The 27236-nt window shown below is 36.0% G+C and overlaps 2 protein-coding genes across 2 annotated transcripts in view; one reads left to right on the forward strand and one right to left on the reverse strand.

The window, feature by feature from the left end:
- Positions 1-27236, forward strand: part of AXDND1 (axonemal dynein light chain domain containing 1) — a 71257-nt gene that overhangs the window by 3993 nt on the left and 40028 nt on the right. The window contains exons 4-14 of the mRNA XM_065937172.1: positions 3858-3978; positions 4620-4705; positions 7051-7107; positions 8521-8623; positions 9843-9964; positions 14045-14185; positions 14873-14977; positions 20058-20178; positions 24110-24211; positions 25054-25217; positions 26495-26570. Of these exons, the coding sequence (XP_065793244.1) occupies positions 3858-3978; positions 4620-4705; positions 7051-7107; positions 8521-8623; positions 9843-9964; positions 14045-14185; positions 14873-14977; positions 20058-20178; positions 24110-24211; positions 25054-25217; positions 26495-26570 (1198 nt within the window). The remainder of the gene's footprint in view (positions 1-3857; positions 3979-4619; positions 4706-7050; positions 7108-8520; positions 8624-9842; positions 9965-14044; positions 14186-14872; positions 14978-20057; positions 20179-24109; positions 24212-25053; positions 25218-26494; positions 26571-27236) is intronic.
- On the reverse strand, positions 142-2856 carry LOC136168707 (tRNA N(3)-methylcytidine methyltransferase METTL2-like). Its single transcript, XM_065936413.1, has 3 exons — positions 2825-2856; positions 1382-1567; positions 142-1337 (listed from the first exon to the last, which is right to left on the reverse strand). The coding sequence occupies exons 1-3, from the start codon at positions 2854-2856 to the stop codon at positions 401-403; spliced, it is 1155 nt and encodes a 384-aa protein (XP_065792485.1). The 3' UTR covers positions 142-400.

The raw sequence follows: 27236 nt of genomic DNA on the forward strand, positions 1-27236 counted from the left end.
AGTGAGACTCTTATTCATCTATCCATGCATCAACTGCTTAGTCCACATATCTGAATCCTCAGATAATTTAATGCAACTCAGTCATTCACTTTATCATATAGTACTTTCACATGGATATAAATTCCTGATTCCCATGAATAACATTTCAATTATTCCATTACAAAATGGCAAGAAAGATTCTTTGCGATCTCCACAAAAGAAAAAAACTTGAGGAAAGTGTATCACAGGGCTTCACAAATATGAAGCAAAACAGTTAGAATCTTGATATAAAATAATTCTTCCCAGGTTCAAATCTGTTTTGAATCCTCAAATGGTTCAATAACAACAAGACACCATTTGTGAATGTTCATTTTAAGAAGCCCAACGAGCCTATGAGTCAGGAGCAGGTGGTGCCTGCCTCTCAGCTGGTGCTAGACACAAGAGGCTTGCGATACTTGCACTGAATCCAAACTCGGTACATTGTCAGTTGTTTTCCTCGATTCATTTGCAACCGGCGATCCACCAGGTTCTGAACCTTTTCCAGTCCAGCAGTAGTGAAAAGTGTGTCCAGTTCATCTTGTGTGAAGAAGTACACTCTGGTGCCATCGCCTCTCACATAGAAATTTTCAGACAGACATTGACCTTTTTTAAATCGAAGCTGAGCCATGTTGTAGCGACCATAATCTCGCAGAAGCATTATCCCCCCGGGCTTCAGAAGCCTGCTCAGCCTGTTGATAGCATTCTGCATCTTGTCTGGAATGATTGCTGAGAGAACAAATATAAGGATGGTGACATCAAGACTATTCTCAGGCATTGGGTAACTCTTATCTTCATCACACAGATCATTAACAAAGGCAAAACACCGAGAAGGGTCATATGCTGAATTTGTCTTGACAAGTTCTACAGCTGTGGAAGAAAAATCACAACAGTAACCAAAGAGGCTTGGGTCATTGTTAGTTTGTAGAATTGGGAAGACTGTGTTTCCCACACCACAACCAACCTCGAGTATTCGGTAGGTTGCTGAGGATCCAGGAAACTCATTAGCACAGATATCCAGGTGACGGAGTTTCTGAGTTACACTCTCTTCCATAAGAGGTGGCTGTGTCTTATCTCCAAGGCTAACAGAAGAACAACTGTGCTGTTCTTCCATTATTAAATCAGATCCATCCTCACCACTTCTGTAGTATTCATATACTTCACTCCTCTTATTCTCTGAGAGCAAATTATTCAAGTGATTTTGGCTAGGTGCCAGCTCTGGGAATTCAGTAAAAAGCCAATGTCTATCCTTGAAAAACCCATTTTCATGGATTTTGTAGAAGTCGTTCCAGTGTTTGTTGGCATTGATCTCATAATCAACTCTGGGCAAGGCACTTAATGTCTTGAAGTCCAAGTTTCTTTAACTTGCTTCTCCTGGCACACCCGCTGAGTGCTGTTCTCCTGGACTTTCCTCTCTGCCTCCGTGGCCTGCTCCTCCGACCACTCCACGTTGTCCCAGGCATTGTGGTGAAAGACGCGAGCGGGGTCGCTCAGAAACCAGCTCCTGAACTGCTGCCTCTTCCTGCAGACCGCGGCAGGATCCTTGAAGTATCTTTAATGAACCAGCATAGAATCTGAAGAGGGCATGGGTCTACCTTTTGTGTATGATTATTATCAGTAGGATGGCAGTAGAAGCTGGCTCTTCTGACATTTCACTCATTTAAATTTGCTTTGGTGTCTCTGTGTACTTGTCCCCATATTCTCCTATCCCTTGTACTCTAGTAGGAGGGACAATTTCAGGCAGAATGTCTTCGGGCCTCTTTTATTTGCACTTCTGAGAAGAGCTAGGTAACACAGTTTCATGACATGCAAAAACTTGAAAAATAAGTTCTTAAACCCTGGTTCTCCTCAGAGCAAACCCTTAAACTTTACACACGTGTGTGCTCAGTCGCTCAGTCATGTCTGACTCTTTGCACCCCGTGGACTGCAGCCCACCAGGCTCCTCTGTCCATAGAATTGTCCAGGCAAGAATACTGGAGTGGGTTGCCATTTCCTCCTCCAGGAGATCTTCCAGATCCAGGGATCGCACCCAGGTCTCTTGCGCCTCCTGCATTGGCAGGCAGATTCTCTACCACTGCACCACCATCAAGGAAGTGATCAAATCAGCAAGTTATATTTGTTGTTTTTATATCATTTCTAAAAATATCCAAAGGGTCAACATTTTCCCTGTGAAGATTGTGATCTCCTAATTTTCTGCGTATGGGTTCATTTATCAATTTACTCCCTCCAAAAACACTTACTCCTGCCATGCTCCTTACTGAAATACCACTTAATAGTGAGTTTACAGTTACTAATACTTAGGTAGATTATTTAGTCTTTCTGAGTTCAATTTCTTATTTGTAAAAAGGGAATAATAGACTGACTCCATTTTGTGTACCTCCCGGAGATATAGAAAGCACAATGAGATAATGAATGCAAGAGCACTTGTAAAACCGAACACTGCTCTCACTGCTGTGTAAATATAAGGTGTTTTTACTCAGCTATGGCTCAGTGCTAGAAAAAGTGGCAGAAATTTAGGTTACAGACTGTGTTCTGGGGCTTTGGTGTCATAAGTATTGGTACTTTATTTTATGCCAGTGGACCATGACTTTAATTATTAACATTTAATAAGTAGTAGTTATGAGATATTTGAAGTACTTTGAAAAATTATTATCTCTGTGTGCAGCAATAATCTGACATTAAACTTTTAATGTCAAATGACATCTCAGTAGGAATTTTTAGAAATGTGGAGATCTGTAGAATGGTAAGACAGGATAGTGGCTTCTCTGAAATGTCCTCACACCAGTCCTTGGACCCTGTGAATACATACCTTACATGGCAAGGGTTGCCCTGATTTGGCATTGGCAAGAGACAAGAGGAGAGTGACTATAAAATTAATATGTGTTAGTGACAGATATTGAGGACAAAGGATGGGACAGAATCAATTATGGATGCTGAGATTTTTGATGAGTAGAGTGGTGGTTAGAACTAGTGATTACAGAAGGATGAAAAGTTAGAATGGGGGAGAATTATTTAGTTGTATCTAGATGTAACAAGTATGATAAGGTGAGATTTGATAGCATAGCCAAGGGAGGAAGTGTAGGGAAAGCACAGAGAAATGCGGATAGGATGTTGTGGAAAATTTCCATTTGGTAGGCAGGAGGTCACAGAGATGTCCAAGAAGGAGTGGGTGGGATGAAAGAACCAAGGGAGTCCAGTCATACAGAGGGCAGGAGAGAGGAGAGTGTTTTTAGAAGGTGAGGTGATCAACCCTGGAAAATACCCAGAAGAACAGTGGAAGATGAGAACTGGTGACTTAACTGTAGAAAGTCATCCTCAGCTTTCTGGAGAATGATTTCAGCAGAGAGATGGGAATGAAGTCAGATTTGCAGGGAGATTTTAAGAAGTCTAATGTTGAGCAGAAAGTACGAGGTAGATCAAGGTAACTTGACGACAATGCACAGTCAAAGGATGATTTTTAGAAGAGGAAACAACCTGAGTTATAGGCCGGAGGGAATATTTCAGGAGAAAAGGAAATACACAGAAATTATAATTGATGGAATGAGATCCCCAAGAATGTGGGCAAAGATGAAATGAAGGGCTGAAGTGGAGGAAGTAATCTTGGGGGATAGAATGCATCTTAACCTGAGGCTGAAGGAAAAGAGAAGGAAATTTGAGATGGAGAAAAGGAAGGATGTGGGGGAAAACCCTAATGCCTCAGCCTTCTAAGTAAAGTATGAGGTAAGGAGGCCAGTTTTGTGTCCCTTTTTACCCACTAGAAGGATGTATGTGGGCATTACCCACTTTTATCCAGTAGCCAAACAAAAAACTTATTTTGTAAATTTTTATTTTTTTAATCTTAGGGATATTTCTTTTCTGTACGATGTGAAATATGTTAAAGGAGAGACGAGGGAGAGTGCAGTTTGTCCCCCACGAGCGGACCGCACACTGCAGTCACGTGATGGAGTCATTGTGCCTCATAAGGTAAATAAAGTGTTTGACAACTTCCTCTCCCTCTCTCTACTTAAAAAAAAAAATCCTCAGAATATAAAGCCACGTCAAACTTAACGGCCTGCATTGTTTAGGCTTTCTAATTTTTTCATGGCGCTTTCTAATTTTTTCTAGGAAAGGGAATTTACTAGGAGAAGATCAAGTGTATCTTAAGCAGTTTTCCAAACTACAGCTATTTAATCTTGAAAATACAGTATAGGAGCCTAGATTTTTTTTTTTCAAAGGAAACCCACAGTTTAAAGTTGTAGAGTACTTGACAGTAACACGATGTCATAAATCAACTATATTTCAATTTAAGAAAAAGCAGGAAAAAAAAGTTGTAGAATTCTTATTTTTGGCAGGTTGCTAAGAAAAATTTTAAATAGCTCTTGAATTTTCAAGTCAATAGATTTCTTTGTTATCTAATACTGAAACCAAGATTGTTCTTTAATTCATGGTTAATTTTTTAACCTGTTTTCTGCTAAAAGTTTATTATTCCTTGCCATGACCCATATTACTAAGTGTTGTTATTTCTCTAATCAAAATCTCTTAATAAATAGTGTCCTTTTGGGATAGGAATTAGAATTTATATGACTCATCTAATGTTTTTATTCTTGTTCTTTTTTTTTTTTAAGCCAAAGAAACTAACAGATACATTGATTCCTGAAGAATTTCATATTGTGTCAAATACAGGAGTTTCAGGTTTAGAGTGTTTTGATGAGTGAGTACTGGGATATATACTGAATATCTGACACGTTGAGCTGCTTCCTGCTTCCCAGACACAGAGGAACCTGATCAATTCACTCATGTTCCTAGGCAGTTGTTTTGTTGCTGAGTTGTGTCTGACTCTTTGTGATCTCATGGACTGTAGCCCGCCAGGCTCCTCTGTCCATGGGATTTCCCAGGCAAGAGTACTGGAGTGGGTTGCCATTTCCTTCTCCAAGGGATCTTCTCGACCCAGGGATCACCTGTGTCTCCTGCATTTGGAGGGCAGATTTTCTACCACTGAACCCCAGGGAAGCCTTTTCCTAGTCAATATTTACAATGAAATGAGTAAACGTTTGGCTTACCATGCTAATAAAATTTAAGGAAGGTATCAAAAACTAATGAAAAACGTCTTACTTAAAAGAGTTTGAAGCAACAAGAATTTACTGTATGGTGCAAGGAACTGTACGATTATAAAATATTCAATATCCTGTAATATCTTCAATATCTTGTAATAACCTATAATGGAAAATAATCTGAAAAATATATATATAACTTAGTCACTTTGCTCTGCACCTAAAAGTAACAATATTTTAAATCAGTTATATTTCAATTTTTAAAAAGTTGAGATTTTCGTGATTAAATTGTTCTCTTTTTCCTTTTGTTTAATTTTGAATGAAAAAAATTAGATCTTTGTTCTGAATGCTTGCTTCCTCTTTAGGAATGGTTTTGAGCAATGACAAAGGAAAGCAGCCCTATAAGTTGAAACCTCATAATGCACGCTCTAGGGCTTAACTCCAGACTTCAGACTAGCCATTTCCAGTTTTCTTTGATTCCCACTTTATGAGACTGAAAATGGTTTTATTTTCCTAAGCAACACTTGAATGTTTCATAATTTGAAAAACTAAAACTTTGGACTAGTTTTTATAGTAAAATATCCAGAAGCTGTCATTCGTTTCACCTTATCCAGTACATATGTTATATGGCATTTCCTTATAATGGGTTTCAGAACAGTATTTTGCCAAAGGGAACTAAATGCAACTCATTTTGGGGGGGTGACTTTTAATTTTTTATATAATTTTAAAGTTATAAAAATGTTACAAAAATAAGACAAGGAACTCTCATGTACTCTCTCCTGACTCACTGAGTAATTACATTTTGCCTCATTTGCTTTAATACACACACACACACACACACACACACACACACACACACACACACTCTTAAACTATTCAAGAGTGAGTTGGAGGCCCTCATGACCATTTGCCACCAAATACTTCAGTGTGTGTTTCCTTACAACGCACTAGTTATAGATCCTGTTGATAATTTTTTTAGCTCCATCATTCTTCTATCTACTAGTTGCTGTTTTACAATACAGACTGATAGATTTCTCCATTTTTTTGGCGAGTCATATTTCTTTGTTATCATTGATGTTCAAGTTTTCCTGGGTTTGCTAATGCCAGCTCCTTTGAGCTGGCTCTTGTGTTCTTGAAGCCTGTGCCCATCATTCTTTGAATGTTCTCTTATTCTCAGGCTCAATGAGATTTTCAGGTTCATCTTGGATTTCCCAACTCCAGCTCTGAAATGAGCTATGAGTCACTTCTTCAAGAAGTACTGTTTTCCTTTTAGTGGAGAAGAGTTCTCAGAAACCAAGATCTGGAAGCTAGGTGTATTCATTGCTCCCAAGGTATCATTGCTTCTAGTCCCTCTCACACACTCACTTTTGAAACTATTTTGAATCTTTATAGTCCCTGAATATTTTTCATGAATCTAAATTCTGAAAATGGACCTTATTAACCAACTATGTTCCAGTTGGGGGCAGAAAAAAAGTAAATGTTTTTCAACTGGAGGAAGAAAAAGGATACATAAATAGTAATGAATTTGAAGAGTTACCATGTGGTTCTCATTGGGATACCCACTTAGGTATAGGCATGTACTTCCAGGCGATAAATGTGTATGTTGGGCATCAGGAAAACTGGGTTTGGTTTCATCTCTGCTTCTTATTAATTTTTTAACCTGTTTAGTCACTTAACTTTGTTGACTTTGGTATTCTTAGAACATTCTTCCACCTTTGATAGGTCATTTTTTTTAATGAGTCAAAGAAATTTTTGTATTGTGATATATTGGAAAATGTGATTAAAGCTCTTTTACTTAAATGTTTTAAATCTAAGTATCATTATATCTGTGTCTATAGATGTCTAAGGCCATTTAAGTATGATCTTGTGTGTAAAACAATGGACCTTTCTGATTGTCTCCAAGCTTCTCAATTCTGTGGGATCTTAAGTTTTTCATGTTTTGTTATATGATAAATAGGCCAAATGGTTTTCTTACAATAGCATTTACCTGTCTTATTTATTGCAGCAAATATACTACTCTCCTCACAGACAGCGAAAATAGGCTATTGCTCTTCCCATCCATGTAAGTAGTTTATTTTGAGAATGTTTTTAAGAAAGAATAACTATATATATATATATATATATATATATATATATTTCCTTTTTACTGGTAGTTTATTACACAAAAATAATAAAATTACCATAGAAACCCAAGACAATGTTTGCCTACATTTCTATCATTTAATCAATGCTTTCTTTGTCCAACTGCATATTGATTCTTTACATATTTACAATAACATTAAAGTGCTAGAAAACACTTTTTTTTAATTACCATTTAAAATGTTTTTTTTAATTGTCTTTAAATTTTATTGTGGGAAAAATATTTAACATGAGATCTACCCTCTTAATAAAATCCTAAGGGTGAAATACAGTGTTGTTAATTATAGGCACAGTGTTACGCAGCAAAACTCTAGAACCTTGCATTATTGAAATATTATGCCCTTGATTAGCAACTTCTCATTTCCTTCTCCCCACAGCCCTTGCAGACCACTGTTAAACTCTCTGATTCTATGAGTTTGACCATTTTAGGTACCTCACGTAAATGGAATCAAGCAGTGCTTGTTCTTCTGTGACTGGCGTATTTCACTTAGCATAATATCCTCTTGGTACATTCATGTTGTTGCATAGTGCAGAATTCTCTTTTTTTTTTAAGGCTGAATAATATTTCTGTGTGAGTGTATATACTTCTTTATCCATTCATTCATTGATGAATGTTTAGGTTGTTTCCATATCTTGGCTATTGTGAATAGAGCTGCAATGAACATGGGAGTGCTAATCCCTCTCCAGGATCCTTTTTTTGAGGGTCGGGGCCCACGCTGTGCAGCAGGCAGGATCTGAGTTCCTTGACTGGGAATCAAACCTGTGCCCTGTGCAGTGGAGCTGTGGATTCACTGGACCACTAGGAAGTCCCTCTCTTTGAGATCTGGTTTCAAGTCGTTTAAGTGGGATTACTGAATATATATAAAATACCTTTATATTCTACATTTAACTATTAGCACTTCTCCATTTTGTTACAGGCTTTTTTTCCTTATCTATCCTTTGTCCATTTTCTTTTTGATTGTGAAGTATCCGGTATTAACACCTTGTTAGCCAATATTAACAACATGATGTTTATCACTCCACATTTTTCTGTGTTACAGTCTTACACAATAGGTATATAAAATTTTTTTTGAGGGAGAAGAACAGAACATTATTTTCTTTAATGAAAAAGAAGATCATACTATTTGTATTTTTTTGGTTTTTATTTTGTTTTTGTGTTTTGTTTTACTATATTATTGATATCCCACAAGATTAGTACATACAGGTATAATGCTTTAAAATGCCATTAATGTTCCATAGTATGTACATTTTCTTTATACATATTATGTTCCTTTTGCCTTTTGAGCATGACCTATTGTAACTTTAATTATAAAAATCTGCTATCTTAATCTTTTAGGAAACCTAACAAGAGAATAGAAGTGGTCCAACTGAATGATGTGATGGACACTATGCTGGAGAGGGCTGGTGTGGAAAATCAGGAATATACAGGGCCAACCAAGGTAACTGCAAACATCAGTGAAAACTAGTGGTTAAGAGTATGTGCTGTGGAGGTAAAATGCCTGGATTGAAATCCTGACCCTGCCGTTTATTAGCTGGTGACCTTGAGCAGGTCATTTAATGTATCTGTGCCTTGATTTCCTCATCTGTGTATTACAGATAATACTATTTACCTCATAAGGTTGTTGTGAGATTAAAGACATAATGCATGTAAAGTGCTTAGGACAATGCTTGACATGTGGCAAACACTGTATAATTTTTTATTATTGTTATTGTATTTAATCGAATATAAGGCACCATTGATTATAAAACTGTTATTTTATGTACCACTAAAAAACACTGCCAATTAAACCACGCTTTCTTACCACCTGTAGTTTTTTATTTTGCACCTAATAAAATAGGTCTTACATAGTGAGATTTTTTTTTTCTTTATGGGGCTGTTTCTCTTTTGTAAAGTTTTATTTTCATAGAATTTGAAATTTATAGACAAGTTCTCTATAAAGCACTCCTATGTAATCTTTACCCAGATTCATTAATTGTTTACATTGTGCCCTGTTTGCTTTATCATTCTTTCTCTTTCTGTATACATCCTCTATGTGTATGGGTTTTTTCCTGAACCATTTTAGAGTAAGCTGGCAACTTCATGAATCTTTATCACCAAACATTTTGGGGTATGTTTCCCATGAATAAGGACACTGTCTTACATATCTATAATATAGTTATCAAAATCAGGAAATTTAATGTTGATATGATGATATTATGTAATATAGTTCATTTTCAAGTTTCAAATTTTATTAACTATACCTGTAATGGCTTTTATAGCTATTTCCCCCTCTATTTCAGAATCCCGGGTCACACAGTACTTTTAGTTGTCATGTTCCTGAAACTGTTCTTTGGTTTTCTTAACTTTGATATCTACAGAATGTTCCTCAATTTTGGTTTGTCTGATGTATAACTATTCAATTCAGGCTTTGTATTTTTGGCAGGTATAACATAGTAGTAATATTGTGACTTTCTCAGTGCATCATATAAAGAGGTACATGATTAGACAGTTTATTAATGTATCATTTTCATATATATTTATAAAGAAAAATGTAAGTGAACAAATTAATCTAGGTATTTCAAAAACTTACACTAAAACTTCAGAGTGCTTACCCCCTAAGATGTCTTTTACTGGCAAGACTATAATAAATATTGATTATCTTACTTATCTTTTGCCAGATGCACAAACTGCTTCATATACTGAAGAAGGAACAGACCATTTATAACACAGTATTTCATGAACTGATTCGACAAGTCAGTGTGGACTGTGCAGATAGAGGAGAGCTACTATCTAAAATCAGGTTCGAGCTGTTACTGGAGTCTCCCAGTTTCCTCTAGAATTTTGTATTAGAATTATATTTATATCTGTTTTTCAGAAAATCACAAAAATATACATCTCTATTCTATTGATAATAAGGGACCCAAGTGTATTTCTATTCTACTTTATATAGTAAAAGTATATCATCTGAGAACTTCCTTAAGTTGATTTCTGTTGGGATGTTTGACACCGTCTTCTTTTATGATAAATTGAAATGCTATGTGAAAAAGTGGAAAAAGATAGTTTCTGAAGACAGACCAGTCTGGTTTTAAATCATCATCTAGGTGTATGACCTTGGTAAAAATCTATACCTTAGTTTTCTTATCTGTAAATGAAGATAATAGCTATGTGAAAATTTTCATTTGTCTATTTGTTCACTTGTAAATGATATTTACTGAGTGTCTACTATGGGTCAGGCATTAAAATGCTTCATAGAATTGTGGTGAGGTTTAAATAGGAGAACAGAAGTAGGTGCTCAATACAAATGATTATTATAGATTATGATTATAAATACTATTAGTACTATAATTCTTCTTCTTATGACTAGTGGTACTTCCAAAAACTGAAAGGAATAGTAGAATACTGGGTTCTGATTATATATCTGCAGCTTACTTGCCATGGAACCATAGGCAAATGATTAGATCTCTCTGATTATCTGTATCTTCTGAATGGGAATTAACAGTATACATTTGCCCTATTTGTCCACTGTCTGATTTGTGGAAACAGAGTGTGCCTATCTGACAGTACTCATTAACTAGAAACAAAGCCATTAATAGGAGACTGATTAAGATTAGAATACTAAGGAGTAAGTTGTTGGAACACCATCAAGAGCTGCAGAATGCCAAATTAGAATGAGGACAGGGGAAAATAAAGGCTGAGTTGTCACTCTAAGAACAAAGTCAGGAAGGACAGATGAGGAATCAGTTGGAGAGGAACTAGATGACTGTGTCCAAAGTTTCCTTTAGTGAGAAATTGGTATGAGTGGAACTCTTCCAGCTGATTTTAGGAGTTAGCTTTTACAGGCCAAAATAGGGTGGGGCCCTGTTCCAGAAAGTCTAGACAGAAAGAGATAAGGAAATCAAAGCCAGAATTCTTTAACAAAAATTGAGTCAGACTCTAGGGAGACAAAAATGCTAACTTCAAAGTGCTAGCAACAGGATCAGAATAGGGCTTCAAATGGGCTTCCCTGCTGGCTCAGACGGTAAAGAATCCTGCCGTGTGGGAGACCTGGGTTCAGTCCCTGGGTTGGGACAATCCCTGGAGAAGAGAATGGCAACCCGCTCCAGTATTCTTGCCTGGAAAATCCCCATGGACAGAGGAGCGTGGTGGGCAACAGTCCATGGGGTTGCAAAGAGTTGGACATGCTGAGGGACTAAACAGCACACAGGGCTGAAGCCTACAGAATTTAGAATAAGGTAGAGTTGGAGTTAATACAAAGTAGGTGGGGATAAGCAATGAGGTTTCAGGATGATTGCTGGAAGCCTTCATGATGTGTTTGTGGAATAGTGAAACACTTTGTCGGTTCAGTGTAATCTAGGGTCCACTATTTTGTTGTGGTAGGAGTTTTTTTGCAGAGCTAGGGCTCACCTTCGTTGAGGAAGACATCTGTTGTCCTCAGGCTGGTATCTTACAGAGTCCTCCCTGTTTCACAAGATTTTGTAAGGATCCAATAGATAGCCCCAGCAAATGGTAACACCAGTGTTTCGCATGCCCCAGAAATACTCTGTATCAGCCCCTAGCTGTTTGCTTGTCCGTTTGTTTCTCACTAGTTTTCTGCTCTATGTCTTTCTGATCAGCTTGTGCATGTGCCTGCTTTTCATGCAACTGTCTCCCAGGCCTGTTGCTGTAGAGGGAGGGTTTCATATGAAACAGAGGTTCTTAATAGCTATTTTTTATAAGGGGAAGAATAACTGACAGATTGGTTATAAGCTGAGTAAGACTCACAGAAATAGGGCTACCACAGTAATTATTTTTGGTTGACATTATGTTTATCTTTGGATGCAGGCACCTGACTTTTCTTCTGGTTGTTATTTTTTCCAATATTTTATAGGAATTTTCAAAACACATAAAAATGGAAAGATTTTACTGTGAGCACACATACATCTAGATTCTGCCATTAATTTACTTTTCTTGCTTTGTCGTTTATCTGTCCATCTAGCCATCCTGGTATTTATCCACCAATTTTGTGTACTTAAAAGTAAAAGGCAGACATCAGTGTACTTCCCTTAGATACTTCAGCATGTATATCATGAATCAGTTCATTATTTATTTGCCATTTTGTTTCTTCTGAGTCTCATTCATGATGGTTTGATTGCATGAGTGTTTTCCAGTCTCTGCTTGTGTGACTAATAATTTAGCTAATCTTAACCATGAAATCCTCAGGGTATAAATGATGGATGCTTCCTGAAGAAATTATTTGCATTTTTTCTCTTCTGGAATCCTGGCTTCCTCCTATACCTGGGTTGCCTACTTTGAAGAAAGCCCCTTAGTCTCTGGGACCCAACATTAGCACTTTTACTGGGCCACCTCTAATCTTGAGTTTTCCTAGTGAATAATTTTTACTGGTTACCACTTCCCACTCCATTGTTAGCTTACTGTATTTATTTATTTATTTATTTTAATTTTTATTTATTTTTTATTTTTCTAGCTTACTGTATTTAGTTTGTTGCTGCTGTTGTTGTTTTTCCCATCTCTAGAGGCTGTGTTTCTTTCTGCGAGCCAAGTAATACTTCAGAAAGTATGCTTTATCATGGGTATAATTGTGTGCGTATTTTGTAACTAATTAATTTATTTTAATTGGAGGCTAATTACTTTACAATATTGTGATGGCCTCTGCTGTACACCAGCGTGAATCAGCCATGGGCACACATGTAACCCCTCCCTCCTGAACCCTCCTCCCCTCCCTCCTCACCCCGTCCCTCCAGATTGTCTCAGAGCACCGGCTTTGGGTTCCCCGTGTCATACATCAAACTCTCACTGGCTGTCTGTTTTACATACAGTAATGTATATGTTTCAGTGCTATTCTCTCAAATCATCCCATCCTCTCCTCCTCCTACTGTGTCCAAAAGTCTGTTCTTTATGTCTGCATCTCCTTTTCTGCCCTGCACGTAGGATTGTTGGTACTGCCTTTCAGATTCCATATGTATTTATTAATATATGGTATTTGTCTTTCTCTTTCTAACTTACTTCACTCTGTATAATAGGCTCTAGGTTCATCCTATAGTTGTGTTTTAATGGAAAAGCCCTTTGGAGTATGTTGTTCCTATATTGCCATGAGGGAAAACCCTAAAGAAAGTGTTTTAAAAATTGATGCTTCCTGAGGAATGAGCTGCACACTGGGCTGATGAACTCCCTGTCCCTTTAAGTGTTTAAGCAAGGGCTGGATAATTCTTTTTGTCAGTGGGTGAGAGATTCAGCTAAATGATTATTCCAACTTGAAGATATTATAATCCTGGGGTCTCAGTTGTTAGAATATAATACCTAGATCACTTTTAAAATAAATGAAGACTTCCCAGTTATGGTATTCATAGTTTATCATCTAGAATCATATCCAAATATTTTGTTTGATGCTGTTCAGAAGCAAGAGAAATTACTTATTGTACTTAGGGATTTACAGTTGGTGTCCTTTAACATTTTGGTCAATTTGAGAAAAGTGGTTTTATTCATGAATTTAACTATTTATAAAAGTCCCACTGTATTCAAGATACTGTCAGATGTTGTAAATGTATATATATGTAAGACATAGTTTTTATCCTCATAGAGTTTCTGAATTAGAAGAAGAAATAAAAGAAGTTGTTATTTTGTTTTACATCTTAGCCATTACGTTCCAAATAATTATGACTCTGTTTAAAATTCTCCACAGTTCATTCACTCGGCATTCAAAATTCATTCATGAGCATGGCAAGAATTCACAGTCTAGGTCTTTTTCTAGCTTGTTCTTCGCGCATAGCTTTTATGAGTGTCTGTTCACTATTTCTTTCCTTAGAATTACTTTTCTCTCTCACGTATTTTCTGGCTCCTTTTCCTTTCTGCCTGATGTCTTGTTTTCCTTTTTCTCATACAGAGAGCGGTATGTACAAATGCTTGACCAAATTGCCCGGCAGATGATTGACTTCTACAAAGACATGGTAACTCAGCGAGTGATGGACCAGCGCATTTTAGAAGAATTGTACAATTTTAAGAATGTTATTGAGGAACTGACCAGGTGAAAACTGTGCTTATCAAAGCCCTGTCTCTAAAGAGAGTAAAGGATATTCAGGGAAAGTAGAATGATTAAAGGACTCTCTTACTCTCATTTCATTTTTTGCAAGAGAACAGAAAGGCCTAGATAGAGATGTAGAGACATGAGTTACATAGGTTAACACAAAACTAGGGCTCTGTGTATATTTAATAGGGAAAAGACCCTTGTTCTTCCTTCCAAAATAAAGGTGCTTTTCTTAATCTGGTTTACAGAGCAGTGCCATGATTATGGATGTTAAGATACAAATCCCGAAGAGAATAAGCAGTATGTATAATAGCTATCACATTTTGTGATTGGTTAGCCTTGTGGCAAGATGTTAGTGGCAGGAATGAAGACAATAGAACAGACATGCCAAAGGGTAGGATAGAGCAGCCTTAAGGCCTTGGCTGCCAGCATCTGCCTTCACTCCATTCTAGAGAACTCTCCACATCTTCTTTCTGCCTGTTCTAGCCAGTCTGATTCCATTCCTCAACCTGGTTAGAGTTGACCTGAATGAACACTAGATTTCTTGCCTGGGTTTATAGGGTAGAAAAACTGGGAAGAGATATACGCATGATAACAGAAGATTCCTGAGTATAAATCTGATTTCCTAGGCAGAAACTTTTTCAAAATCTTCAGCTATGACTATAAAATTGGCTTGCTCTATTTCAGGGAACTATGTCTGGTTCGGGCCCATGATACAAAATTAACAAAGGAAGCAGAGAAGGCCCACAGAGATTTGGCACAAGCTGTTTTAGATGCTGAAAAGAATGCCAGGTGAGTTACCAAATGTTAACCATTATGTCATATTCACACCTTCTTTCAAGAAATAAAATTTTTAGAAGAATTTGAAGTTTTTGTAAATTATAGCAGTTCCTGAAGGAGTTAATATACCTAAAGCTCTTTGTATGTATTAACTCTTCCACACATTGTTGTAATACACATCTTGTGTCTCCTTGTATGAGAGTTTTCCAAGGGTGTAAAACCTAGAAGTGGAATTACTGGGTCATGGCATATTCTAGCCTTGTCTTGCTAGGTGTTACCAAATACTCCCCAAAGTAGTTGTACTGGTGTATCCTCTAATCAGTGTATGAGATTTCCCTTTTGCCCATATCTTTTATAGTCTTACAAATATGAAAATGTATCTGGTTTTTGTTTGCATTTTCCAAGTTAGTAGTTAGTAATGTGAGTCTAGTTCTCTTTTAGATGTTAGTGACTCTACTGAGGTCCTAATGTTGTTATTCTATTTCAGGGAGTTAGCCGACTTTTTCTATAAAGGGGCAGATGGGGAGATCCGGTTTCTAATACAACTCTGCCTTTGTGAAATGTGTGCCACTGTAGTGCAGAAGCAGCCAAGGACAATACCAGAACATCACAGTGTTCCAGTAAAATTTTATTTACTGACACTGAAATCTGAATTTATAACATTTCCATTTACTACAGAATATTATTTTCCAATTGTTTTTTAACCACTAAAAACTATTAAAAAGTAAATCAAATACATAAAAAAATGTAAAAGTAAAGTTCTTAACTCATGGGCTATACTAAATCAGCGATGGGCCAGGTTTGACCCACAGGCTGTAGTTTTCTAACTTCTATTTCATTTTCTGTTAGAGTTCTGATTACTAGGAAGCTCTTGGGTATGTATCAAAAGATACATCTGATTGCATTTTAATTTTTATTTAGTTGATTTAAAATATTATTATCATAGAAACAGTACATGTGCCTTTTAAGAAAATTAATAAATACAATCAAAAATAAATTTTAAAAAAAATCACAATTTCACTCCCTATAGATTATTACCATAAATACCTTAGTGTATATTCTTATGGATCTTTTTTCTATGTACATGTGTGTATGTGCATTTTTTAAACCAAAATTGTGTTGTACATACTGTTAGCCTGTTTTTTCAGTCAATAATCCATGCCTGTTTCAGCAAATTTTTACCTCATAAATTACCCAATTCTTTTTTTTTTAACTTTATTTATTCGGCTGCACTGCGTGGCATGTGGGATCTTAGTTCCCTGAGTAGGGATTGAACTTGGGACTCCTGCATTTAAAGCATGAAATCTTAACTTCTGGACCACCAGAAAAGTCCCAGCCAAATTCTTATTTGAATGTTCCTAATTATTCCCAAAATGAATTTTACATTGAGTTGTCCAAACCAGTACCCAATCTAGTACCACCCATTGTATCTTATTCTGTGTGCCTTTTAATCCAGCATTATCTTTTGCATTTTTTTTTTAAATGTTAAAGAGTGACCATATTTTCTAAATGTCAAGAAAAACACAAATTTATACAAAATATAAATTCAAAAATAACTTTCTGACTTGTATTCTGTTTAATCACTTGCTAGAATTAGAGGGGTATCTTGATCATTTTTTGTCCACTGAACGTACTACTGTTTTCTGTAGCTGAGTCATCCTTGTTATCTTAGTAAATAACTACCTTATACTCTGTCTTTTATCCTCTTATCTCTGATATTACCTCTCCATCCTCTTTCTGAGATGATGACCTTGCTTTCTAAAAAACAGAAGCAAACTAAAGAGAGAGCTCAGTTCTCTGTACATCTCCCCACCCCCCTACATCTGTGCTCGTACATTCGCTCGTTCCTTCTCTCACTGTGGATAAACTGTCTCCTTTCTAAGGTCAGTCTCTCCATTTATGTCCTGTTACATCCGCTCTTACCTACTCTTGATATTTTCAGCAAATATTCCCTCTTTCTCCTGTATCATTAGTATTTCCCTCTACTTGATCAGTCACACCAGTATACAAATATGCTGCAATTGCTCTTATCTTAAAAACAGTAATAACAAAAGAAAAACCCCCTTCCCCAGACCCAAAAACCATACCTAAAAACTTCCAAGTCTCTGAGGACGACAAATCCCCTTCTAGCTGTGTCTCCATTTCTCTGTTCCCCTTACAACAGACTTCCTCAAAAGGTTGTCATACTCCTTTTCTCCACTTTCTGTCCTCCCATTATCACTTGAACCCACTCCAATCAGGCTTTCAACCGTACCATCCCACCTGACAATTGTACTTGTTAGAGTCACCAGTGACTTCCATATTATTATATCCAAAGGCCCATTCTCAATTCTCATTTAGCTTGACTTACCAGCAGCATTCGTCATAACTGACCAGTTGCTTTTACTTAAAACAATGTCTTTTAGTATATTATTCTGTCCTAGTTTTCCTGCTACTTTACTCTTGGCTCCTTCTTATTGATATCCCTTACAGGTTCCTTTCATCTCGCCAATTTCTATTATTTATTTATTTAATTGAAGTGGCCACCTGATGCGAAGAGCTGACTCATTGGAAAAGACCCTGATGCTGGGAAAGATTGAGGGCAGGAGGAGAAGGGGACGACAGAGGTTGAGATGGTTGGGTGGCATCACCAACTTGATGGACATGAGTTTGGGTGGATTCCGGGAGTTGGTGATGGACAGGGAGGCCTGGTGTGCTGCGGTTCATGGGGTCACAAAGAGTCGGACACGACTGAGCGACTGAACTGAACTGAACTGAATTGAAGTATACTTGATTTACAGTGTTGTGATAGTTTCTGGTGCAGAGCAAAGTGATTCGGTTTTATGTGTGTGTATGTGTGTGTGTGTATCAGTTCAGTTAAGCTCAGTTGCTCAGTTGCTCTTCATACACCAGCCAGCGTGATCTCTTAACACTTGACTCAAATGATGTCATTTCTCAGTTCAAAATTCTTCAGTACCTCTATCTTACAGTAAAAGACCATTTTAAAAAAATCACAGGACTCATCCTACCAGAATTTCTCTGACTTCTACTTTATTCTAAATCTGCTTGTCTTTGTGCTGTTCTTTAAACACACTAGGGTGGCCTGCTTTAGGTCCTGGGTTCCTTCTCCCCCAGACAGCTGTATGGTTTCCTCCCTCCTTCTTTTGGACCTTTGCTCAAATGTCTTATCAATACGGTCTTTCCTGACCCCTCTATTTAAAATTGTAATACACTTCATATTCTTAATCCTCTTTATCTGACTTATTTTTATCCACAGCACTATCACTACTTAATATAGTATGTTTTACTTTAATTTACTCATTAGCTCTTCTAAATAAACTTTATAAGGGCAAAGTTTATTTTTAGTTTTTGTTTAGTTTTGAATATTACTTGGGATATAGCAGGCACTAAACAGATATTTGTCGAATGAATTAAAAAAATAAGCTAGACCTTCTTTTGTGCTGATGTCCATTATAAAAACAAAACATCTAAAATCAAAGAGAAGGGGGAAAAAAAAGAGGGATAAGGGCTCACCTTCTTTAAACATTGATAGTTCTGAAGTAGGATGGTTCATGTTTTGCATGTGACTAGAAATTATGGGTAATATTTTTATAATGATTATTTTGTTGAAAATTTGGAAGATAGAGACACACATAAATAAGAAAATAAAGAACATTCACAATTCTTTTAGAGTTAACTACTATTACTGTTTCAATATGTTTTTCTTTTTTCTATGTGTTTTTTTAAAAATCATATAAAGCTGAATATAGACCATTATCATTTGGGTTTTCTTGTTTTATGTTTTACACAAAAAGTTTTCCTATGTAGTACAGTGTTAAGAACATGATCTTTAATTAGCAACAGAGTATTTTCATCAGAGAGCTAGCTACATTATGTATTTTATTTGGCCAGTCCCTTGTTGGACATTAAGGTTATTTCTGCATTTTTTTTCTTTGGTTGTTATAAACAAGGGTCATTAATTTTAGTGCATAGTTAGTGCATTAATTTTAGTGTGTAGCTGTTAAGGTTATATAGCTTGTTGAATTTTTTTGTGTATATTCATCTGCATGACATCTGTGGTGATTTATTTTTTTGCAGTTTGAACAAGTCAAAGCCTCCAAATAGAAGGAGGCTTTAGGAACTGATGGTGGTGGTTAATGGCTTTCAATGAAATCAGAAGAATTTTATGTCACTGGCTTTTTATTCTTTCAGAAAAGTTAATGTTTTTGTTGTTGTTTAGTCGCTAAGTCATGTCCAACTCTTTTGAGGCCCCATGAACTGTAACCCGCCAGGCTTCTCTATCCATGGAATTTTCCAGGCAAGAATCCTGGAGTGGGTTGCCATTTTCTTCTCTAGGGGATCTTCCCCACCTAGGGATAGAATCTGCGTCTCCTACATTGGCAGGCAGATTCTTCACCACTGAGCCACCAGGGAAGTCCTAATATTCTTTAGGAGGAAGTGTTTCGAAAGGTTTGTGAAAAGCTACCAATCACTTTATAATTTCTGTGTTTCTTTTTAATCTTGGAAGGGCTTATAATTCAGTTAGAAGGAAAAGATATATTTTGGTAAACATGAAGAAAAAAGATTTAAGATAAAGGTACTTAATTAAACTTAAGCTTTTGATTGGTAGAGAATTTCTTTAAATCTTATGCTAATTATATATAATTTTAAAATATAGCTCACAATTATTGGGCTTTGTGCCTTTGTATCTTCTTAGTAAAGAATGCTAAATTCAATGAGAAAAAAAAGCTAAAAGCAGCTGTGTTACTACTACATGTATTTAGAATTTTTCATTAAAAGTCATGTTGTTATACCACTGGAATACCATGGTGTGAAAATTCTAGAGAATAAAGAAGAATATGATGAAAAGTGTTTAGAGCAGTTTTCTTTAGAGAACAATATATTAAATTTTTCCTTAAGACCTCTGTAAGATTTATACATGAAATTTGAATATTTTTTCTTCTATTTCCCTGTATATTAATGTTACTAATATATCCAGCAATTATGCCATAATTACCTTATGATGAGTTTTAAAGGAACAATTTACCTACTTTAGAACAAAGTTATTTTTTTGAGATATGTATTATGTATCTGTTCTTCATTTTTCTTTTAGAATTGTAGAAGAATATCATGACCTATATACATTACAAAGAGAAAGGATGGAGAGTGATATTAAACAGTTAATGGTGGAAAGAGATATCTGGAGCTCAGCTACATATGAATTATCTGTAAAGGTTGTTTCCTCTGAAATCAGCTTCTTTTTTGGCTAGATAAAGTTTCATTTTATAATTTTCAATAATCTAGACAAAAATTTTGTTTTATTTTAAAATTTTTATTGAAGTGTACTTGATTTACAATGTTGTATTTAATTTCTGTTGTACAGCAAAGTGACTCAGCTATACATATATAGACATTCTTTTTTCATCTTCTTGTCCTTTATGGTTTATCACAGGATATTGAGTAGAGCTCCTTATGCTATACAGTATAGGACATCAGTGTTTATCCATCCTACATATAATAGTTTATGTTTGCTAATTCCAAACTCCCAGTCCTTCCCTGCCTGACTCACTTCCTTGGCAACCACAGATCTTTTTTCTATATCTTTGAGTATATTTTTGTTTTGTAGATATGTTTATTTGTGTTTATTTTAATTCCACATGTAAGTGATATCATGTTATTTGTCTTTGCTTCTGACTCACTTAGTACTATAATCTCTGAAAGGGAAAGTGAAAGTCGCTCAGTTGTAATTTTCCAGGCCAGAATACTGGAGTGGGTAGCTATTCCCTTCTCCAGGGGATCTTCCCAACCCAGGGATCAAACCCAGGTCTCCTGCATTGCAGGCAGATTCTTTACCAGCTGAGCTACCAGGGAAGCCTTTGATAATCTCTAGGTCCATCCATGTTGCTGCAAATGGCATTATTTCATTCTTTTTAATGACTAAGTAATATTTCATTATGTATATATATATACACACATCACATCTTCGGAAAAATTTTTGTAAATTTTTATTTATTTTTAAAAAATTAGTTTGTATTGGAATATAGTTAATTTGGAATGTTGTGTTAGTTCTGCTGTACAGCAAAGTGAATCAGTTATATGTATACATGTATCCACTCTTTTTAAAATCCTATTCCAATACAGGTCATTACAAGTTATCTGTCTTATATATATTAGTGTGTGTATGCCAGTCTCAATGTCCCAATTTATCCCTCCCATCCCCTCTTTCCCCCTTGGTAACCATATTTGTTTTCTGTATCTGTGACTCTATTTCTATTTGTAGATTGGTTCTTTTGTACAATTTTTTTTTTTTTTAGATTCCACATATGAACAATGTCATAAGATACTTGTCTTTGTTTGACTTGCTTCACTTGGTATGACAATTTCTAGATCCATTCATGTTGCTGCAAGTGGCATTTCATTCTTTTTAATGGCTGAGTAATATCCCAGTGGACGTATGTGTGTGTCTATACCACATCTTCTTTATCCATTCGTCTGTCATTGGACATTTAGGTTGTTTTCATGTAGAAAAAATCTTTAGAAATGAAGATATACATTTAATTGATGAATAATGCAACTATTCTATTATAAACCTTGAAAAGAAGAAGTTACATTTTTTTCTCTTGTTTCTCCTCTATTGGGTACCTGCCTGTTGCCCAATCAAGGGCTCTTTTTTTCACCAGAACCTATGAGTATGAGCAGGTATTCTATTTCTGTTGTTTGTGAATGTGTTAAAACTTTCAACTTTAATTAGATATTAATAAACTAGGGAAAGTGGTTCTTTTATTTTTTTAAATGATGTAACTGTATTACAATCACTGGATAAGTCACTTTGGTTCTATTATTTAATACTTTGGTACCCAAGATGACAACTGAATTGAAATATGGCAACCTGTAGACAATGACAAGTTGCTTTAGACAAGTATTATAGCAATGTCCCACAATACAGTATTCAGTGTTTCCTGGTTGATTGCCTAATGTCACATCTGGAAATTACAGTATTAACAGAAAATTATGACCCTAAACACATTCAAAATGCTGTCCCACTTTCCTCTAGAATAGTCAGATCTCATCTATGACATGAAAGTTCTATTCTGATGCAGAACTTTAAAAGAGACATTGATATGTCCAGAGAAACAATTGTGACAGTAAATATATAAGAAACAAACCTGTAAAAGAAACAGACTCACAGATAGAGAGAATAAACTAGTGGTTACCAGTCAGGAGAGGGAAAGGGGGAGAGGCAAGGTAGGGGAAGGGAATTGAAGTATGAACTACTATGTGTAAAAAAGTAAGCCATAAGGATATATCATACAGTACAGAGAATATTGTCAATATTTTATAATAACTACAAATGGAATATAACCTTTAAAAATGGTCAGTCACTATGTTGTACACCTGAAACATGTAATATTACACATCAGTTCAGTTCAGTCGCTCAACTGTGTCCGACTCTTTGTGACCCCATGAACTGCAGCATGCCAGGCCTCCTTATCCATCACCAACTCCCGGAGTTTACTCAAACTCGTGTCCATTGAGTTGGTGACGCCATCCAGCCATCTCATCCTCTGTCGTCCCCTTCTCCTCCGGCCTTCAATCTTTCCCAGCATCAGGGTTTCAATTATACCTTAATTTAAAAGAAAAATTAAACAAATCTGGGAACTAGTATGTTCAGCAGGAGAAAAAAAACCAAGGGAGTTACGTCATCTAGAAGTATTTAAATAGTAGAGAACTAACTGACCACTGGTAAGAGATTTCTATAGAGGAATACCTTGAACTTGTGGGACTTTGTATTAGATCATCATGCTTGCTCCTTGGAAGAATAGGTATGACAGACCTAGACAGTGTATTAAAAAGCAGAGACATCTCTTTGCCAACAAAGGTCCGTCTAGTCAAAGCAAGGTTTTTCCAGTAGTCATGTGTGGATGTGAGAGTTGGACCATAAAGAAGCCTGAGGGCTGAAGAATTGATGCTTTTGAACTGTGCTACTGGAGAAGACTCTTGAGAGTCCCTTGGACAGCAAAGAGATCAAAGAGATCAAACCAAAGAGTCAATCCTAAAGGAAATCAACCCTGAATGTTCACTGAAGGACTGATGCTGAAACTGAAGCTCCAATACTTTGACCACCTGATGTGAAAAACTGACTCATTGGAAAAGACCCTGATGCTGGGAAAAACTGAGGGCCAAAGGAGAGCAGGGGGCGACAGAGGATGAAATGGTTGGATGGCATCACTGACTCAATGGACATGAGTTTGAGCAAACTCAGGGAGATAGTGATGGACAGAGAAGCCTGGTGTGCTGCAGTTCATGGGGTTGCAGAGTTGGACACAACTTAAGCGACTGAACAAGAACAATAGGAAATAACAGCTATAATGTCAACTCCCTGAAAATAAGGACTATGTCTCTTTTGTTCACACAGTGTCTTGAATAGACAGTTATTCACTGAATGACTATATAATTGATTTAGTATATCAGTGGTTCTCAAAGTATGGTCCACAGACCCCCTTGGGGGTCCATAAGACCCTTCATGAGGTCAAAACGAGTTTCATTGTAACACTGTTGATATTTGCCTTTTTTACTCGTTCTCATATGAATGTACAGTGGATTTTTCTTGAAACTACATGGTATGGGATATTACAACAGATTGAATTCAAAAACAAATGAAAATACAGCCCTATTCTATTAAGCAAACATTAAAGAGATTTGTAAAATGTGAAACTGTATGTTCTTTTCAAGTTTTGTTTTAGAAAACATAGTTATTTTTCAGAAAAAACTTAAAAATCCAATGGGTTTATTAATGTTTATGTGAATTAACAAATGTATATTTTAGATAATTTTAGTTAATTTCCAAAGCAATAAATAACAATATATATAATCCATGTAAATAAAAGCTCTTTGGGGTTCTCAATAATTTTTAAAATTGTAAAGGAGTTTTGAGATAAAATTGTTTGAAAGCCTCTGCTGTATACCATGTTCAATTTGGTTCCAGTTCAATAGTTTTAGAAAACATGGATTTGTGATTCAAATTAGTTCATGATTTAAAAAAAAAAATTGTGATCGAATTAATGATTCATTGAAAAATTGATATGTGAAATTGATTTGGGTTTAATAAATTACAATGGTTTGTTAATGTTTTAGGTTCCTAATTTTAGTACTTTCTAAAAATAGGTAATTGAAAGAAATAAAGTCCTGTTGGCTAAGAGACTTTACCTCAATGAGAAAAGCTGGAATAATTATACTAAGCATTTCATCGTACTGCTATCATCTAAGGTAAAGCTCAATTCACTTGAGTCATGGAAAAAGAGACTTCACCTATTGAGGGTGAAACTGCAAGAAGCCTTTGTTAGTTTATAGACTAAATTTTAAATATAGTTATATTTGTGCTTTATTGGGGGCAGAATGAAAAACCTAAGGAAAAGTGAATAAAGGCTCTTCTTTTTATGTCTTCTAATTCGAGCAATTTGAGCAATTTATTTATGTCAACACTGCAGATGTTACTTACAGAGTTATAGTGCTTAACAAAAATTTAACTATGTTCATTGAAATAATTGGATTATCGATATATTCTATGCAATTTGATGGGCAAATTCAGTGAGCGCCTTAGGTTGCAAAGAAAGGAAGTGGCATTTAGTATGTTTCTAGAGTCAAATCATTTACACTAGTCATTTTGTTTAATTCTTATAACAATCCTGTGAGATATATATTAGGGTCTTTATTTTTTGGAAAAGAAAAATTAATCTGAAATTAAATAATATCCCCCAAGCCAGTACATGACTAGGATTTACATTGCTTCTGTTTAACTTTGAAATTCCTGTTCTTTTGGATGTACTGCCCAACCTGCCAAGTCCTGTGAGGAAACTGGGCTCATATTGTAAAGGAAAAAAATCTTGATCCTAATTTCTTTTTTTTTTACTGTGGAGAAATTCACCACCAAAGGGACTATATAATAGTGTCACTGATATTTTGAAAGGGGAATATCTGTTCAATTTTTGGATCCATTTTCTATGAATGTCTCTAGTATTAACAGTATTAATAATGGCCTGGTGCATGCTAGTAAGTATTTGTTACATGAATAAATGAATAAGTGGTTCAATTCCATGCATTTTATCTAGGACACTTCAGACCTTGCTCTATTGCAGAAGTTGACACAGAAATGGAGAAATTTAGTGAATAAATTTCAAGAGGAAGTGGAGCGAAATGAAGAGGCTACACGGGAGAGATTGCAAAGTATTAAGGATGGCCTTGTCAGATGGCAACAGTTCTTCAGAAATAATACGTGGGTCTTCAAGAATCTTGTTTTTCCTGATTATATGACATCATGTTTGATAACTCAGTCCAGATCTTTCTCTCTTTATATCTCATTTCTCTTTTACCTTGTAACTACTCTGACATTGATTTTGGTGAGGTAACCAGCTGCCCTTACAAGGGCACAATCCTGCTAGGAGCTTGAATGGTCTTACATCATATTGATCGTACTGATCCCTGTACCAAACTGCTGCTGCTTCCATTGAAATCCAACTCTTTCTTTTCTTTACTCTCTTTTTAAAATCAAGTCAACTTAATGTCTATTGGCGCACTTCATATGTGGATCCATCTGCAAATTCTGTAGCATAGTGCATGTGGAGAGAAGTGGAATCAATGACTGGCAGTTATTAGGAGGTTGGTTTTGATTGGCTATCATACTTTGTAACAAATTTGGCAGTGGAAGAAGCTGCCTATTAAAGTAGTTAAGTGGAGGCTGGTTGACTAAATCATAGCCAAGGTTAGTGGGAATCTATACTTTAAATGCAGGCTGGATTCAATGTTTTCTAAAGTTGGTGGTTTTTTTTTTTTTAACTTTAATATGCTTTGTCTGTTGAGGAAACACATTTAGGTACTATTTCCATGTCAAACTGAGAAGAGTTGTTTCAGTTTTTTCATATTCTCAAAGAGGTGTTCCAGTTAGTAGATTGGGAAGTGGCCCCCGAAGCTGGCATATATTCAAGCTGGTTGCTGCTGCCTTTGCGCAACTTCTAATACTTCTAATACTCTCAGCTGGGAGAGGAGCACAGGCGGCAACGGCTTTCTTCTCCTTTCTCCTCAGGGATGACTTTATCAAGAGCTCTCTTCTCGTGAGGCTTCAAAAGATACTAAAGGAAACCCCCCCCTTTTTTTTATTATCAGAAGGTGGGGCTCCTGACCTAAATGTTGAGTCTTAATTATTCTTTAGGCTTCCTTTCTCTTTATATATTGCTTTGGCCACTGTGTTCAGCAGGAATTATTCCTATGATGACCTAATTTTGAATGTTGAGGACCCAGAGGCTACCCTTTTAATACTGTCATGGCCTCTGACCCTGTAACCTGCTTCCTCAGGTCTGATTATGATCTGAATTTATATTGTATTTTTAAATTTAAAAATGAGTGCCTGTGAGGGAGAGGCTGAACCTGGAAGGCACTTGGGAAAACCATTAGAGAGAAGTATATTATTAATTGTTATATTATGTGTGGATTCATGATTTTCTTTGTTTATATCTTGTCCTGAGACCACACTCTTGCTCTTTTTCCTTCTTTCAGTGAAAGAGACATTTTATTCCCCCACAGACGAAAGACATTTGAATCAGTCGTTCCAGACTTCAAGCAGTGGCTAATGGTAAGACTTTCTAGCAAACAACTTGGTAATCAAAATGCTATTTGCAAACTTGTCACTCCTTACCTACAACTGAATCATATCTCATCCTTTAAAAATGCTATACTAGGTTTTATGAATGGCAAGGAAAACATTAAAACTACAGAGGCTTTTAAAAATACTCTTAAATATTCTGTTCTCAGTTTTATTTTTTAGATTTTTGGGTCAAATAAAGTTAGGTTGTCAGTGAAAAGATTAGGAAAAGACACCTGGGTGGCAATTAAGATAGTTCTGATTCTCTCATCTAACTGTCAGACATAAACAACATCTGTGCCTCTCATGTACCTGGCTTTTGTCTTAAGGACACATTGGACTTTAAAAATTAATAACATCTTTTTAAAAATTGTGGTAAAATATACATAACATAACCTTACCATTTACATCTTTTTTATGTACAGGTCAACAGCCTTAAGTACATTCCCATTATTGTGAAACCATCACAGCCATCCATGTCCAGAACTTTCTCATCTACCTAAACTGAAATTTTTCCTATTAAACAGTAACTTCCCATTTCCTCCTCCCTCCAGCCCCTGGCAACCGCCATTCTACTTTGCCTTTGTAAATTGACTACTCAGGCACGTCATATAAATGAAATCATGTAGAATTAATCCTTCTGTGACTGACTTATTC

The sequence above is a fragment of the Muntiacus reevesi genome, chromosome 5, assembly GCF_963930625.1.
Source record: "Muntiacus reevesi chromosome 5, mMunRee1.1, whole genome shotgun sequence".
In the NCBI taxonomy this organism is placed as follows: domain Eukaryota; kingdom Metazoa; phylum Chordata; class Mammalia; order Artiodactyla; family Cervidae; genus Muntiacus; species Muntiacus reevesi.

What these genes read in the sequence shown, in the direction of transcription:
- LOC136168707 (XM_065936413.1), bottom strand. Translation starts at nt 2,856, where the DNA reads ATGCCAAATCAGGGCAACCCTTGCCATGTAAG. An exon ending in GGCAACCCTTGCCATGTAAG is followed by an intron (nt 1,568 to 2,824) that starts GTATGTATTCAC and finishes GGTTCATTAAAG; the next exon opens with ATACTTCAAGGATCCTGCCG. An exon ending in CGGGTGTGCCAGGAGAAGCA is followed by an intron (nt 1,338 to 1,381) that starts AGTTAAAGAAAC and finishes TGCCTTGCCCAG; the next exon opens with AGTTGATTATGAGATCAATG.